General features: G+C 44.5%; 1 protein-coding gene across 1 annotated transcript in view; it reads right to left on the bottom strand.

Annotated features, from left to right (window-relative positions):
* LOC124718655 (zinc finger protein 1) overlaps nt 1-17,113 on the bottom strand; it is a 215,363-nt gene that overhangs the window by 128,860 nt on the left and 69,390 nt on the right. Inside the window, exons 2-3 of the mRNA XM_047244283.1 lie at nt 5,564-5,625; nt 5,249-5,509 (exon numbers count right to left, since the gene is read on the bottom strand). Coding sequence (XP_047100239.1) covers nt 5,249-5,509; nt 5,564-5,625 — 323 coding nt within the window. The remainder of the gene's footprint in view (nt 1-5,248; nt 5,510-5,563; nt 5,626-17,113) is intronic.

Here is a 17,113-nt window from a genome sequence, read left to right as displayed (position 1 = left end):
CTTAGTTTATTCATCTCTTGGTCTCCCTCTACGATTCTTACCCTCCACGCTGCCCTCCAATGCTAAATTTGTGATCCCTTGATGCCTCAAAACATGTCCTACCAACCGATCCCTTCTTCTAGTCAAGTTGTGCCACAAACTTCTCTTCTCCCCAATCCTATTCAATACCTCCTGATTAGTTACGTGATCTACCCACCTTATCTTCAGCATTCTTCTGTAGCACCACATTTCGAAAGCTTCTATTCTCTTCTTGTCAAAACTGGTTATCGTCCATGTTTCACTTCCATACATGGCTACACTCCATACAAATACTTTCAGAAACGACTTCCTGACACTTAAATCTATACTCGATGTTAACAAATTTCTCTTCTTCAGAAACGATTTCCTTGCTATTGCCAGTCTACATTTTATATCCTCTCTGCTTCGACCATCATCAGTTATTTTACTCCCTAAATAGCAAAACTCCTTTACTACTTTAAGTGTCTCATTTCCTAATCTAATCCCCTCAGCATCACCCGATTTAATTTGACTACATTCCATTATCCTCGTTTTGCTTTTGTTGATGTTCATCTTATATCCTCCTTTCAAGACACTGTCCATTCCGTTCAACTGCTCTTCCAAGTCCTTTGCTGTCTCTGACAGAAGTACAATGTCATCGGCGAACCTCAAAGTTTTTACTTCTTCTCCATGAATTTTAATACCTACTCCGAATTTTTCTTTTGTTTCCTTTACTGCTTGCTCAATATACAGATTGAATAACATCGGGGAGAGGCTACAACCCTGTCTCACTCCTTTCCCAACCACTACTTCCCTTTCATGCCCCTCGACTCTTATAACTGCCGTCTGGTTTCTGTACAAATTGTAAATAGCCTTTCGATATAAACATTAAACATATAGGTTTGAAATGAATGCCAATACGGCGCCTCACAACTCTGTACTGAAGGGAGACGGCGTGCGTGTGACGTAGGTGGCGTTGTGCCATCTGATTGGTCAACGCTCAGACGCACGCTCAGAGTATCTGACATGCCAGATATTGCTCTGCACGTTCGGAAAGACTCCCGAGCGTGCTATTCCACGTCAGAAACTCGGCACGCTCAACGCTCAACGTTCGGATGCACGGTGCGTGTGCCGACGGCTTTAGGTAGGACGATTAGTTAAGCTTTCCCCCTCCAGCACGAAGAGAGGTGGCTGGGTGGGTCGGACATACTCGACGTGGAGCGACGTCGCGCTCGTCAGACTTCGCGTCGGAGACAGGCGGGCCTGCAGGAAGATGGCGTCATAGGGCAAAGTGCCGACGGGCGCAGGAATGTAAATAGAACGCACGCGTTTATAGCGCGAATGTGCGCCGTGTCGCGTCGCCGTGTTTGTTTCGGTAAATAAACACGCCGGGGCAAGTGTCCCTGCAACTAGGGGGAGTGGGGGAGGGAGAAAAAGAAACGAAAGGTCGCCTACGACCGGACACAGACTTCCTGACTGCCGGCGGACGAATGGCGCGTGCGGCCGGCAGTAAAACTACTGTAAAACTGCAGGATGTTGTCGGCTAACTTCCGTCCCGCGGCAGGCAAGTAGCTGCGTCACAGAGGACCTGTCCGGCTCTGGGTCGGGCGAGCAGGTTAAAAGGCTGTGCGGCCGCTTTCTACGTCTCCATCGGAATATACATCTACATCCATACTCCGCAAGCCACATGACGGTGTGTGGCGGAGGGTACCTTGAGTACCCCTATCGGTTCTCCCTTCTATTCCAGTCTCGTATTGTTCGTGGAAAGAAGGATTGTCGGTATGCCTCTGTGTGGGCTCTACTCTGATTTTATTCTCATGGTCTCTTCGCGAGATATACGCAGGAGGGAGCAGTATACTGGTTTACTCTTCGGTGAAGGTATGTTCTCGAAATTTCAACAGAAGCCCGTACCGAGCTACTGAGCGTCTCTCCTGCAGAGTCTTCCACTGGAGTTTATCTATCATCTCCGTAACGCTTTCGCGATTACTAAATGATCCTGTAACGAAGCGCGCTGCTCTCCGTTGGATCTTCTCTATCTCTTCTATCAACCCTATCTGGTACGGATCCCTCACTCCTGAGCAGTATTCAAGCAGTGGGCGAACAAGCGTACTGTAACCTACTTCCTTTGTTTTCGGATTGCATTTCCTTAGGATTCTTCCAATGAATCTCAGTCTCGCATCTGCTTTACCGACGATCGACATTATATGATCATACCATTTTAAATCACTCCCAATGCCTACTCCCAGATAATTTATGGAATTAACTGCTTCCAGTTGCTGACCTGCTATATTGTAGCTAAATGATAAGGGATCTTTCTGTCCATGTATTCGCAGCACATTACACTTGTCTATATTAAGATTCAATTGCCATTCCCTGCATCATGCGTCAATTCGTTGCAGATCCTCCTCCATTTCAGTACAATTTTCCATTGTAACAACCTCTCGATACACCACAGCATCATCCACAAAAAGCCTCAGTGAACTTCCGATGTCATCCGCAAGGTCATTTATGTGTAATGTGAATAGCAACGGTCCTACGACACTCCCCTGCGGCACACCTGAAATCACTCTTACTTCGGAAGACTTCTCTCCATTGAGAATGACATGCTGCGTACTGTTATCTAGGAACTCTTCAATCCAATCACACAATTGGTCTGATAGGCCATATGCTCTTACTCTGTTCAGACTTCCACCCACCGCGTCATTGAATACTTCGTGGTGCATTTATTGGTACGTGACGCGGTAAAACTCTGTCCGAACAAGCCTTGCAAAGCCCAACGGTACCGACCGGCCGCCGTGTCATCCTCAGCCCAGGTATGTCACTGGATGCACGTTTGGAGGGGCGTGTGATCAGCACACCGCTCTCCAGGCAGGTTTGTCAGTTTACGATACCGGAGCCGCAACTTCTACTTCCACATTTACATCTATATTTATACTCCGCAAGCCACCCAACGGTGTGTGGCGGAGGGCACTTTACGTGCCACTGTCATTACCTCCCTTTCCTGTTCCAGTCGCGTACGCTTCGCGGGAAGAACGACTGCCGGAAAGCCTCCGTGCGCGCTCGAATCTCTCTAATTTTACATTCGTGTTCTCCTCGGTATAAGTAGGGGGAAGCAATATATTCGATACCTCATCCAGAAACGCACCCTCTCGAAACCTGGACACCAAGCTACACCGCGATGCAGAGCGCCTCTGCCACTTGAGTTTGCTAAACATCTCCGTAACGCTATCACGGTTACCAAATAACCCCGTGACGAAACGCGCCGCTCTTTTTCGGATCTTCTCTATCTCCTCCGCCAAGCCGACCTGGTACGGATTCCAAACTGATGAGCAATACTCTTGGTCGACGGAGTGTTTTGTAAGCCACCTCCTTTGTTGATTGACTACATTTTCTAAGCACTCTCCCAATGAATCTCAACATGGTACCCGCCTTACCAACAACTAATTTTATATGATCATTCCACTTCAAATCGTTCCGCACGCATACTCCCAGATATTGTACAGAAGTAACTGCTACCAGTGTTTGCTCCGCTATCATATAATCATACAATAAAGGATCCTTCTTTCTATGTATTCGCAATACAGTACATTCGTCTATGTTAAGGGTCAGTTGTCACTCCCTGCACCAAGTTCCTATCCGCTGCAGATCATCTTCCATTTCACTGCAACTTTCTAATGCTGCAACTTCTCTGTATACTACAGCATCATCCGCGAAAAGCCGCTTGGAACTTCCGACACTATCTACTAGGTCATTTATATATATTGTGAAAAGCAGTGGTCCCATAACACTCCCCTGTGGCACGCCAGAAGTTACTTTAACGTCTGTAGACGTCTCCCGATTGATAACAACATGCTGTGTTCTGTGTGTGTGTGTGTGTGTGTGTGTGTGTGTGTGTGTGTGTGTGTGTGTGTGTGTGAAATGATGATTAAATGGACACCCTAGCTGCATACAGGCGTCGATATACTTATTTGGGAACATGTTGAAAATGTGTGCCCCGACTGGGACTCGATCCCGGGATCTCCTGCTTATATGGCAGACGCTCTATCCACCTGAGCCCCCGAGGGCACAGAGAATAGTGCGACTGCAGGGGCTTATCCCTTGCACGCTCCCCGTGAGATACACATTCCCAGCATGTCCACACCACTACATTCGTAGTGCGCCTAATAAATGTTTGCCCATCATACTCATTACTCGTGGCAGATTAATCTACCAAGTCCCGTACGAGTTCGGGCATAGCGTGTGCTTTCGCACAAGGAGGTCAATGGCCGGGTAGCCATATTTTAACTATATAGGAAGGTATAGGAAAGAACCGTTGATGATCATGTAGCTTAGAATGAAATGATAATTAAGTGGACACTCTAGCTGCAAACAGGCGTTTATATACATTTTCAACATGTCCCCAATGAAGTATATCAACGCCTGTTTGCAGCTAGGGTGTCCACTTAATTATCATTTCATTCTAACGAAAGCTGCATTGTCATCAAAGGTAACTGTTCTTTCGGGAACAGATACTACCTTTATATATATATATATATATATATATATATATATATATATATATATCAAAGGTAACTGTTCTTTCGGAGTTAGAATGAAATGATAATTAAGTGGACACCCTAGCTGCAAACAGGCGTTAATATACTTCATTGGGGACATGTTGAAAATGTATATAAACGCCTGTTTGCAGCTAGGGTGTCCACTTAATTATCATTTCATTCTAACGAAAGCTGCATTGTCATCAAAGGTAACTGTTCTTTCGGGAACAGATACTACCTTTATTTATTATATATATATATATATATATATATATATATATATATATATATATATATATATATATATATATATATATAGAACCACAGATAGATACTGGTTAATATATATATATATATATATATATATATAGAACCATAACACGCAGGTTGTGATACGAAATCCAATATGTTAACTCCCAAGCACCTCACATCGAATGCTAACCAAAGTTCCTGTTGTCTTCGATACTGCGTGTTACGTCAAAATGATGTCGTGTGTGCATAGAGTCTTGTGACGCGAATGTTATCCGCGGCCGTTTCACGATCCCTGGCAATTTCCCGACCCCGACAATGCCGGTCCAGACGAAACACCTTCTGACATTGCCTGGACGTCTAACACAGTATGCACAGAATCTGACGAACAGTCCGACAAAATCAGAGCTACAGGTTCGCGCACGCCAGCAGCAATACACTGTGAGTGAGTGGCAGAGGGTACTTACGACTGTGGCGTTGGGCGAGTGCAGGAGCTCGTGCTTCTCCAGCTGGTCCCTGGTGGCGAAGGTGACGCTGCACTGGGGGCAGGGGTAGGCGCCGCCGGGCGTCGGCGTCGGGGGCGAGATGGCGGCGGGGGCGGCGGAGGCCGCGCTCCTGGGGTGCTCCGCCTCCACGTGCTCGCGCAGCGCCTGGAAGCCCGGGTAGGCCTTGCGGCACTGCGGGCACTCGATGTGGAAGAAGTCGGCGGGGGCGGCGCCGGAGGCGGGCAGCGGGGGCGACGTCGCGTCCGCGGGGGCGGCGGAGGCGGAGGGCGCCGCGGCCGACGCGGAGGTGGCGGCCAACAGCTCCGACTCCTTCGCCGTCGGGGCCGCCGGTAAGGGGACTGTGGACAGAGAGAGAGCGACAGGTGTCAGCTAGCGGCTAGTGCGTGGGAACGCCTCCTGGGGTAGCAGGGGCGTCCTGGACTAAGACAAGGCACAGGTCTGCAGTATATTACGAAGTGGTGCAAGATCGTAGTTGCAGCTTGTCTAACGACTTCCAGGGCAACAATATTCTGATTTTTCAGTGCCGTCAGCCGGCGACAATGGCCACAGGAAAAAAAGATTTTCTGACTCGCAGCTCATACACACGTCAACGAATATCTATGTTTCTTGCCTTAAAAGATAGGCAGCGGCACATTTCTTGTGCAACGTGTAATGGTACTTGAATTACGTAACCATTACGGCACCTCACCTGACCTCTCGATACCAGTAATATTCTACTGTATTTCTGTTAACTACTTAACATATTTCTGAGACAACATTCAGATTTGATTTCACTTTTGATACATCGATATGTTTATGTTGCAATGATATTATTTTTATGGTTATTCTTTCTTTTGTCACTATGATCTTTGACGTACTTGTAACTCTGATTTTTGGGCGCGTAAGCGATTGTTAGTTAGTTGTTGAGTTGTTAGAGAGTCGGACCTTGATAAAGTCAAGTCGTGGACGTCATGTTGGAAAGACGCATAACGTTGTCCGCTTATAACATGTGAACTTTAACAGTGACTGTGAGAAAGATGTTTTCAAGTATGTTTTGTGTTGTTTTGTGTTTACGTGACATTGCAATAAAAGCAATTAAAAGGAAGTGTAACGTAAGTTAGGAGTGCTGACTACTATTTTTACATCACCATTGTCCTGCAAAAGTGTAATCTTCAAGAATGGTTTGTGAAGCGCATCTACAAAACTTTTGAATATAGCAGAATAAAACCTAGGCCTCTGTGCATCCGAGCTTGGAATCATAACCACCTAGATTTTCGACGATTGAGCCATGATTTTAGAACGAGACCAGCGTGGGAAACACGAAAAGATGAGTGCCTAGTTTATTCATTATTACATGAAATGACTTTATTAACTGTGCTCTAACGACACCTGCCACATAATATGACTGTTGTTGCCCGAAAATGCAGTATTTAGCAGCGTGAGCAACACCACAATCGTTATTAAATTTTGACCTTTGTTGAGGTAGGGTTGTTAGAAACGACTTTGTAGGCAACACATCTGCTGCTGCTGCAGCAGTACTGGTTACATGACACGTCTTTTAGTTGAGGCAGAATAGTAGTGGTCCAACTTTCATAAGCTCGTCTGTTACTGAAGTCAGTTCAGTGTTAGCAAGGAGTTTTTCTTGTTGTTTCAATTTTTTTAGACCACGGGTTCGCTAACTTTCACTTCAATGTTAAATCCTAGCTACTAAACATAAATCATAATGAAATTTTAAAAAATAACAAAAAATGTTATTAATATTTTTTCGCGGAGGACTTGTTCGCTTGTCGCACCCTGCTTTAGGCTCAGGTGTACAACAAGAAATTTATAATTCTTAATTTTAGTATGAAAGGATGACTATAGGATTTCACAATGGGCTAATATTTTCCCACGCTCTGGGGTAACTTCGGCCCGGGCAAATTTAGGTTGAAGTTTTGTTCATTTTGTTACCTACCAGTACTTAATCCTTTAAACAGAATTCTTTCCCATTAAAAAGACACGTATTTCCTTGGCTGATGAAGGGCCTAAAATGCACCATGGCCCAAAACTTCATCTCGAGATTTGAAACGTGCCACTAAACAGGAAAGAACTTTTTAAGTGCGTACCAATGAACGAATATGAAGTTGACGCGGTAGGAGAGACATTCTTAGAATAGCTAGAGGAAAATAGGAGTCACTGTTCAACGTTCTCAAGTGACGGCGCTGGGAAGATGTGCAAAATAAACGAACTCCAAAAGTCTACAAAAGAAAGCTATTTTCTGTTCCTGAACGGGGCAGTTTTGTGTAATCAGTTTTGCTACGATTTAAATTGTGTTACGCTTTTAAAATCATTGATATCGTAAAATAAAATAATTAGCATTTTTCTTCTTCATTTTATCCCTTTAAATTTTTTTCCTAAACAAACGATTCACTGGACTTTATAAACTGACTGTTAAATGTATAATCGGTTTTGGTCCATTTAATTTGGGCTCAGTCCATTATTTAGCTTACTGTGAGCAGATTTGAATATTCGGGACAAAGTCATCGCAGGTAAAGATGACATTGCTTCAATTTTTTCAAAAATTATTGCACTTATAAACAGTTTGTAAAATGTGACAACGCCATATTAATCTAATCACACCTGACTGATATACGTATTAAAAACTATAGGCCTACTACAGTTTACTAGCTCCCACTCAACTAATCAGAGCCTAACATGTCAATATGTAATAATGAGCCAACAATTTAAAAAAAAAAAATTGGTTCAAATGGCTCTAAGCACTATGGGACTCAACATCTGAGGTCATCATTCCCCTAGAACTTAGAACTACTTAAACCTAACTAACCTAAGGACATTACACACATCCATGGCCGAGGCAGGATTTGAACCTGCGACTGTAGCGGTCGCCCGGTTCCAGACTGTAGCGCTTAGAACCGCTCGGCCACACCGGCCGGCCATTATAGACAGAAAAGTGGAGGTAAAGGACTTGAAATAAGCCCTTCATATGATAATGAGAACAACGCAACACCCAGTCCACGAGCGGAGAGAATCCCCGGCCGGTAATCGAACCCGGGCGCGCTGCATTGTAGGCAAGCACGTTACCACTTTTTTTTATCTCATTTTCTTCGTTATTGTTCGATGTATTTGTTCGGGTCGGACGCCCCATGACGCATTTTCACGTTCATCCCTAAGCTATTAACTCAGTTATCTTTTTTTTTTTTATTACGGAAGACAGCTAATCCTCAGACCGAATACGCTGAGCTACGGCACCGGCTGAAACCCACCTAAGCAGCCGAACTATGAAGTGGGAGAAAGCTCGTACGACGAAACGATGAGGCTGTCGTGGAACAGGGAGGAGTGCAGTGTAATAACTGCTGCCAATCAGTTTTCGGACCGGGACCTGAGAAGAGACGGGCTGAAGAGACATCGGCGAGTGTACTTACAGTGGGTGAACGGCTCGAGGTCCAGCATGTGAGGCGGCGAAGCTGGTACCACAGGCAGTACTGTGCTCTGCTGTGGCTGTGGCTACGAGACCGCGGTGATGCAGGTGTGGGTGGGAGGGCTAGGACTGGCGGGGGTGGTGGGGGGGGGGGGAACAAGAGAGAGAGAGAGAGAGAGAGAGAGAGAGAGAGAGAGAGAGAGAGAGAGAGAGAGAGAGGCGGCGTCTGGGCTCCCCAGCGCCTACCTGCCGAACGGCGGAGCACAAAAAGCGACCTGTCTTCTTCTCCACTCCCCCCTCCATCCCGCTAGCTAGGGTGGGTGGGCCTCGGGGTCTCTCTCTACCTGCACAGCGAAGCCGATGGCGCGGGACCGCAGTACTGTGTGTGTGTCCTGTTGCTGTCCTACCCTGCCCTCTTACACAGAACTGCTCTGGTATGCGCCCTCACGTCTACCGAAGCTCCTAAACGTATTCTCTACGTGACTTGCTGGACCGTACTTCAGACCATCGTTACAAGCGTCAACTTAAAATTTGCACCCCCCCCCTCTCTCTCTCTCTCTCTCTCTCTCTCTCTCTCTCTCTCTCTATATATAATATATATATATATATATATATATATATATATAGAGAGAGAGAGAGAGAGAGAGAGAGAGAGAATAGGGATAGAGACACGGTGTTTGTATGGAGCGTAGCCATATATGGAAGTGAAACGTGGACGACAAATAGTTTGGGCAAGAAGAGAATAGAAGCTTTCGAAATGTGTTGCTACAGAATAATGCTCAAGCTTAGATAGGTAGATCACATAACAAATGAGGAGGTATTGAATAGAATTAGGCAGAAGAGGAGCTTGTGGTACAACTTGACTAGAAGAAGGGATCGGTTGGTAGGACATGTTCTGAGGCATCAAGGGATCACCAATTTAGAACTGGGTGGAGGGTAAAAATCGTAGAGGGAGACCAAGAGACGAATACACTAAGCACATTCAGACGGGTGTAGGCTGCAATACCAATAATCAAAACAAATGTTTAAGACAAAATGTACGTAGTTTTTTTTTATGTAGACTCTGGTTCTGCTGTAAAAGAATGGGGTTTCCCGTTTGAAATTTTATAGTTTCCTCCCGCCCCACCCCCACGGGGCTCAGGCGGGGGGCTAATTTTAGCACCAGAAGATGTCGCCCTCGAAAATGATCAACTTTGGATTCTACACATTTCTTCGTGTAAAGATTATTTTTCGAGTTATTCTGGTTTGTCAACTTAAAATTTGCACCATATACAAGGTGTACATGAAGTCCATGAACACTTTCAATTATTTAATGTACAAGAACTAAACATTGTACAGATGTCATACGTATTGCATTTTGAACAGAAACTCTGAAAGTTTTTTTTTTTTTTACACACATTCGATACTCGAACCATGTGTGACCCGGCAGACGTCAATGCGGTAATCGAATTCTTGCCAAACCGGTCCCAGTGTGGCATCGTCGACTGTGGCAGTCGCTTCCCGTATTCTCTCCCAGAGATGTGCTAGTGTCGGTACATACACCAGATTTTTGATGTGTCCCCACAGAAAAAAGTGACACGGAGTGAGATCTGGTGGTCGGGGAGGCCATTTCATGAGCCCCAACACACGGAAAGTTCGCTCCGCACCTGAGCTCGCCATGTTTGCGACTAGCGATAACTATCGGCGAATTGACAAACTACGCTGTGGCGGTATACATGAAAAAAAAAACTTTCAGGGTTTGCTTTCAAAATGACATATGTATGATATGTTGTTCTTAATTTCGTCTACTACTGCAGATACGCGTCTGGGACATGTTTTATTAGATTCACCAGACCATAGCAACAAAATAGATGGATATGGATATACAGGGCTATTACAAATGATTGAAGCGATTTCATAAATTCACTGTAGCTCCATTCATTGACATATGGTCACGACATACCACAGATACGTAGAAAAACTCATAAAGTTTTGTTCGGCTGAAGCCGCACTTCAGGTTTCTGCCGCCAGAGCGCAGTGAGCCAAATGGCGACAGGAGCCGAGAAAGCGTATGTCGTGCTTGAAATGCACTCACATCAGTCAGTCATAACAGCGCAACGACACTTCAGGACCAAGTTCAACAAAGATCCACCAACTGCTAACTCCATTCGGCGATGGTATGCGCAGTTTAAAGCTTGTGGATGCCTCTGTAAGGGGAAATCAACGGGTCGGCCTGCAGTGAGCGAAGAAACGGTTGAACGCGTGCGGGCAAGTTTCACGCGTAGCCCGCGGAAGTCGACGAATAAAGCAAGCAGGGAGCTAAACGTACCACAGCCGACGGTTTGGAAAATCTTACGGAAAAGGCTAAAGCAGAAGCCTTACCATTTACAATTCCTACAAGCCCTGACGCCCGATGACAAAGTCAAACGCTTTGAATTTTCGTCGCGGTTGCAACAGCTCATGGAAGAGGATGCGTTCAGTGCGAAACTTTTCAGTGATGAAGCAACATTTTTTCTTAATGGTGAGGTGAACAGACACAATGTGCGAATCTGGGCGGTAGAGAATCCTCACGCATTCGTGCAGCAAATTCGCAATTCACCAAAAGTCAATGTGTTTTGTGCAATCTCACGGTTTAAAGTTTACGGCCCCTTTTTCTTCTGCGAAAAAAACGTTACAGGACACGTGTATCTGGACATGCTGGAAAATTGGCTCATGCCACAACTGGAGACCGACAGCGCCGACTTCATCTTTCAACAGGATGGTGCTCCACCGCACTTGCTTCATGATGTTCGGCATTTCTTAAACAGGAGATTGGAAAACCGATGGATCGGTCGTGGTGGAGATCATGATCAGCAATTCGTGTCATAGCCTCCACGCTCTCCCGACTTAACCCCATGCGATTTCTTTCTGTGGGGTTATGTGAAAGATTCAGTGTTTAAACCTCCTCTACCAAGAAACGTTCCAGAACTGCGAGCTCGCATCAACGATGCTTTCGAACTCATTGATGGGGACATGCTGCGCCGAGTGTGGGAGGAACTTGATTATCGGCTTGATGTCTGCCGAATCACTAAAGGGGAACATATCGAACATTTGTGAATGCCTAAAAAAAGCTTTTTGAATTTTTGTATGTGTGTGCAAAGCATTGTGAAAATATCTCAAATAATAAAGTTATTGTAGAGCTGTGAAATCGCTTCAATCATTTGTAATAACCCTGTATATTCAGTTTGAAACTAAAAATGTTCCAATAAAAGCGCTTTATTGTATAGTGCTGCGATTGTGAAAAGGAAACGTGAAGGAACAACCGCAGCTAAAGCGAGACCAGCTCATGTACTCACGGCCATGGATCGTTGAAAATTGCCGACGGAAGGAGTAACTAGTGAACTACAAAGTGCTACCGAAAGCAAGCTCGTATGTGAAGTTCGGAAAGTTGTTCACTGAGTGACTAGTTCAACATACTCATAGCTATACCAGCAATGAGAATCATACTAATGGGAAGTTCCTGTTCACAAATCCAATTAACTATGACGTCACCGGTGGCGCACACGAGCAGACATTTGTGTGGGAGGGGGGTATGGGTGAGGGGGGCTATATCTTGTTTTTCGACTAACCCACAAGGTCGTCTGCAAACTGCGTAGTGAGTAGAGCACGAAGAGTACACACGTGCCACAATTACTGCCACCGGTAACGTCGCCTGTTTACCAGGGGCTGTGATGGAGCCCCGCCATAGATGAGACACATTTGCACGAACACAAACGAGGATTTGCTTTCCTGTCGAACACGTGAGACGTTCCCACGGCTGAGTACTGAGGGACCGGCATCTGGCCGACAGAGGTGCCGTGTGGACAAAAGCGGGGGTGGGGGCAGAGTGGGGGTGGAGGGTGGGCTAATAGATGACGTCCCCTCACGGACTCTGTAGGCGGTCTTACTGGCGGGACCAGACACGAAACCGCGGCACCGTATCGCTTGATCTGTACAGTGACTTGACAGTGCTTTATGTCTAAATAACAACCAGTATACGGTATTCATCTTGTTTTCGAAACTTATCTTTATTTTGTAATTAGCCAATCCTAAAAACGAACTGTAACATCAAGAAAACAGACAACTTTAAATACTTGGGTCTCTTTCTCTACTCGTGTGACTACGGCCTCCTGTCGGGTAGACCGTTCGCCAGGTGCAAAGTCTATAGTGACGGTATCAACAAACTGGTCTCTCAGTGGGAGAAATGTGTTCGTCGGCAGAGTGACTATGTTGAGAAATAAATATGCAGACATGAAGACCGGAAACGCAGAATGTTAATGAAGTTTGTTCTATTTAAAAAGCTTTAAGAGTTTTCACATAAAATTCGAGGCTTTGCATTCCAGCACACTCTTGTGCAAGTCGTATACAATTGTAGTATTAATGAAACTAAGACTGCCTTCAAATTGTTAAAAAGATGTAAATAGTTTTGCGGCTGCATCCGTCAATTTAACGTTCGCACTAATCAGAGTTCACTTGTATATGTAAGGCAGTATTGTTCAAATTGGGAAAAGAAGTTAATTTCATGAAGCTTCAGTGAAAACTGAAAATTGTGTGTTCTCCCAGTTAGTGGAATCTCGTATCATGCCCAAAGCACTAAAAAAAAAAAAAAAAAAAACTAAAAACTGCTGGGAAACGGCATCAGTCCACACTGTCAGTTTGTGAATAACATGCAAATATTTTTTATTATTTTTTTGTACTTCACAACTATCAGCCTCTTTCTAATATGATTGAATTTTCTCATGTTGATAAATGCCGTAATACTTGGTAAAAACTTTCTAAAGCCAAGATAATATAAATATCTCTTTATTTACAACTGCTGGTATCGTCAGACTTTGCTGTGTCATCTTCACGTATTCAAGAAGTTTTGTTATAAAACACAAAAATGTAGATTTTTGGTGTTAAATGTTTTGTGACAAACCCATGTACAACATGCTGCATTTTAGCCACTAATATAACGACTTGGCATGAAGTGCCAACTCAAAATAAACACGTTTTCTTATAAAACGCGGCTTATTTATGGAAGCTCGGCTGTAAAAGGCTTCCACCCTGGCTAATATGTGACACGCATCCTCATAATCATTCTAAACGAACACTACATGAATTATTAACTTTATTTTTTTTTTTAATTATTGGACTAGCAGCATATGAAGTGTTATAATAAGAACGCACGTTTGCCACCATTGCAAGGTATTCTTCAAAATGGTCAAACCAGAACCTATGGCTGGAGATTCCATTGAGTGCGCTGTGGAGATAAATTGCAAACCGAGGTTTTTGCCATTGCAGGATACAAATAAGTTTTGACGTGCCCTTAGCGCTAGGATTTCACCCGGAACAAGTCCCGCCCATTCACCCCCCTCCACGCCTATCCATAGTGTAAGGCCCTCCCCTAAACGGCCGCCAGTTCCGCAAACTGGAAGCTACAACAAAGTTGTTACCGTCACAATCCGACACATGTTACACTGTGATGAGATTCAGTAACGATAAGAAATTTAAGCTTTTCTGGATAGTAATGTAATATGAATGTGCATTATTAAAGAAATAAAAATATTTATAGAGAATTGAAAGCATCGCCAGCAATAGAAAACAAAAAATAACGTGATGTTATTTAAGGGCAATAAGCAGAAATTTTCATTAACTAATTCACTTACTATAATACGTTTATTTGAGGGAAACAGCAGAGCAAACATACAATGCGAAAACAATGGTCTTGAATCTGTCATGTCGGCAGTAAAGCCACGGATGCACTCGAATAACTCTGTTGTCTAAAATCACCGTTATATAGAAATAAGTGAAGGTTGTTTTGTTTATGTAGGTCCTCATAGTAGCTCACGAAAATTAAAGAATATAAGAATGTCATAAAGTAGAAATGCCTAATGAAAGCAGTAAGATATTTGCATGTATCACATATTTCGTTAGTATTTGCATGGGTAATGGGTGAATTTTAACTTGTAAATTCTTCCAATTACCATACCTGCGCATTATAAACGAAGTTACAAAGAATTGTAGCTGTTTCTGTGTGATTAGTGACCTATATGCTGTTGCAAACGTCTCAGAAAAATAATGTGTCGTCATTCTTTGTCCTGTCTGTTTTTAACCAAAAGATTTATTAATTTCGTAAATGTCATTCAAACCATTTCAAAAAAATAATAATGTGATGTTTATGTTTGTCACAGAGCAGTTATGGAGGAAATATATGCTGCGGTGTTTCATGGCTGTAAAACGTCCTAGTTCTTCTTTCACCCCTAAAATTTTTCAGCAAAACTATTCAGTGAATAGCACGCGAAATCAGCTTGGATCGATCTAGCAACAACAAAGTAATTTTGATGCCCTCTGGAAGTATAGTGAACATTGGTGCTTGTTTCGCGTATACTGTCTGAGTTATGAAACTTAAGTGTCAAGTATAGTGTGGTTCCTCTTTCTCCAAACAAATTATTCTTTGAGGGTAGGTTTATCCTGTTTTAGCTTTCGGCGCATTTTCTCACATAGAAATATGTTTCTTCTTGTAATGTGTCTTTTAACTACCTGGGAAAATTTAAGACCTAGCAAGATATTAATGTAACATTCACTCCAAGTGCAGCCGAACGCGGTAAGCCACGTGGGTCAACTGAAACGATGCCCAGGCGCCGAACAAAGACCGGGAAAACCGGGGGTGAGTGGGCGGGACTTGTTCCGGGTGAAATCCTGGCGCTAACGATTCCTTAAGTTTTAATGGCTGTCCGCACGCAGTGGCTGCGTGTAATTGGGTGATGACTCACCTGTGGAGAAGCGTTCCGTGAACGGATAATGGCTGAGTAGGCAGCCAATAGCAGGCCGGCGATCGCACCTGACCACCAGCTAGTAGGGTGGGGGGTGGGGGGAAGTGGTGGGGGGTGCGCAGCGCAGCTCACCTGTTGATCGCTGCTCTTACCTGGGCGTGCCGAGCCAGCTGACCAATGGCAGGCCGCGAAACCGCCCTCCCCACTCCTAGCCGGTGGCTGGAGCACGCCGGGGCCAGAAAGGGTGCGGTAACTTGCCGTTTTCTTATTTTTAACTACCGCCAGCTTGTTCACTGCGTCATGCTAAAGAAGTTTTGAGTGGCGAGGCGTAAAAACTGCGTCATACAGCGCGATAAATTTGTTTTCGAGTAGGTTCCACCCTCTCCAAAGAACATTTTTCTTCTTTCAACCTCAGGCTTGTTTCGTTGAAGGTACAGTACCATCACCGGATTTTTTGTTTCCTATCTATTAAGTAAAAGGAAACTTGCGTATCTACAGAAATTTCACTTCGTAAGATAAGCATTGACAAATGTGGAAACAGAAACGTTTTTTTAATCTGCAGGGTGGCGCACGAAATGTGTTGGCAATTGTTTCTTTCACAATTTACGATGCACATTAGATATCCCGGTGGGATCTCTATAGTAGTACCAGCAGAGCTTGGAAAAACAAATGAGTTAGGAAATGACGTGTAATTCACGATACTGCCGTTAGGAGACTAGTAAGCAGCAATGGCTGACAATGGAAGACTGACGACACAGCAACGATCGGCAATTGTGTTACTTTTTCGTGAAACGAAAAGCCTTGTTGTGACTCAGAGGCGTTTTCGACAACAGTTTAACACACGACAGGTCCCTTGCAAGAAGACCATCCACAGGTTGTACGATAAATTTGTACAGGAAGGAACAGTATTGGAAGCGAAGCAATCTCGGATTAAGCCTCTTTGTTCGCCGGAGAATATTGAAGCGGTACGAGTTGCTGTACAGAGAAGTCCCGGGAAATCGTGTAGAAAGGCAGCAGTGCAACTGGGAATATTCAGACGCCCCGTTCAACGCATTCTTAAAAGTGACCTCTATATGTACCCATACAAGATGGCCTGTGCACAGAAGCTCACTGAAGAACACAAGCAGCAGAGACTACTGTTTGCTCAGTGGGTGGAAGTAGGGAAGAAACTCTCAACAACGATTGGTTTTCAGACGAGGTGCATTTTCATTTAGACGGTGTGGTTAACAAACAAAATGTACGCCTTTGGGCCACTGAAAACCCACAAGTGCTTCACGAACGACAACATTATGCTCCGAGGATTACAGCGTGGGCAGCAATTTCCAGTCACGGACTTATTGGACCCTTTTTCTTTGAAGAAACTGTGAACAGGGAGCGTTATTTGAGCATGCTTCGCAATAGCTTCATTCCACAGCTTCTTGCTACTGCTTTGCCCTTCAACACGCATTGGTTCATGCAAGATGGAGCAAGGCCACATACTGCAAACACTGTGTTGGAGTTTTTACACGAGCATTTCGACATGCGGATCATTTCACTCAGGTTTCCGGGTCGCTTCAATGACGGACAAAATTGGCCCCCCAATAGTCCAGACCTCAATCCGTGTGACTTTTTTCCCGAAACGTCCACGTGATTTAATGGATCTCAGAAGACTTATTCTTCAAGCTTGCCGTGAAATTA

Source organism: Schistocerca piceifrons, chromosome 10 (assembly GCF_021461385.2).
Source record: "Schistocerca piceifrons isolate TAMUIC-IGC-003096 chromosome 10, iqSchPice1.1, whole genome shotgun sequence".
Taxonomy (NCBI): Eukaryota; Metazoa; Arthropoda; class Insecta; order Orthoptera; family Acrididae; genus Schistocerca; species Schistocerca piceifrons.
Note: the sequence above shows the minus strand (reverse complement) of the source record. Positions and strands in the feature narration are given on the sequence as shown.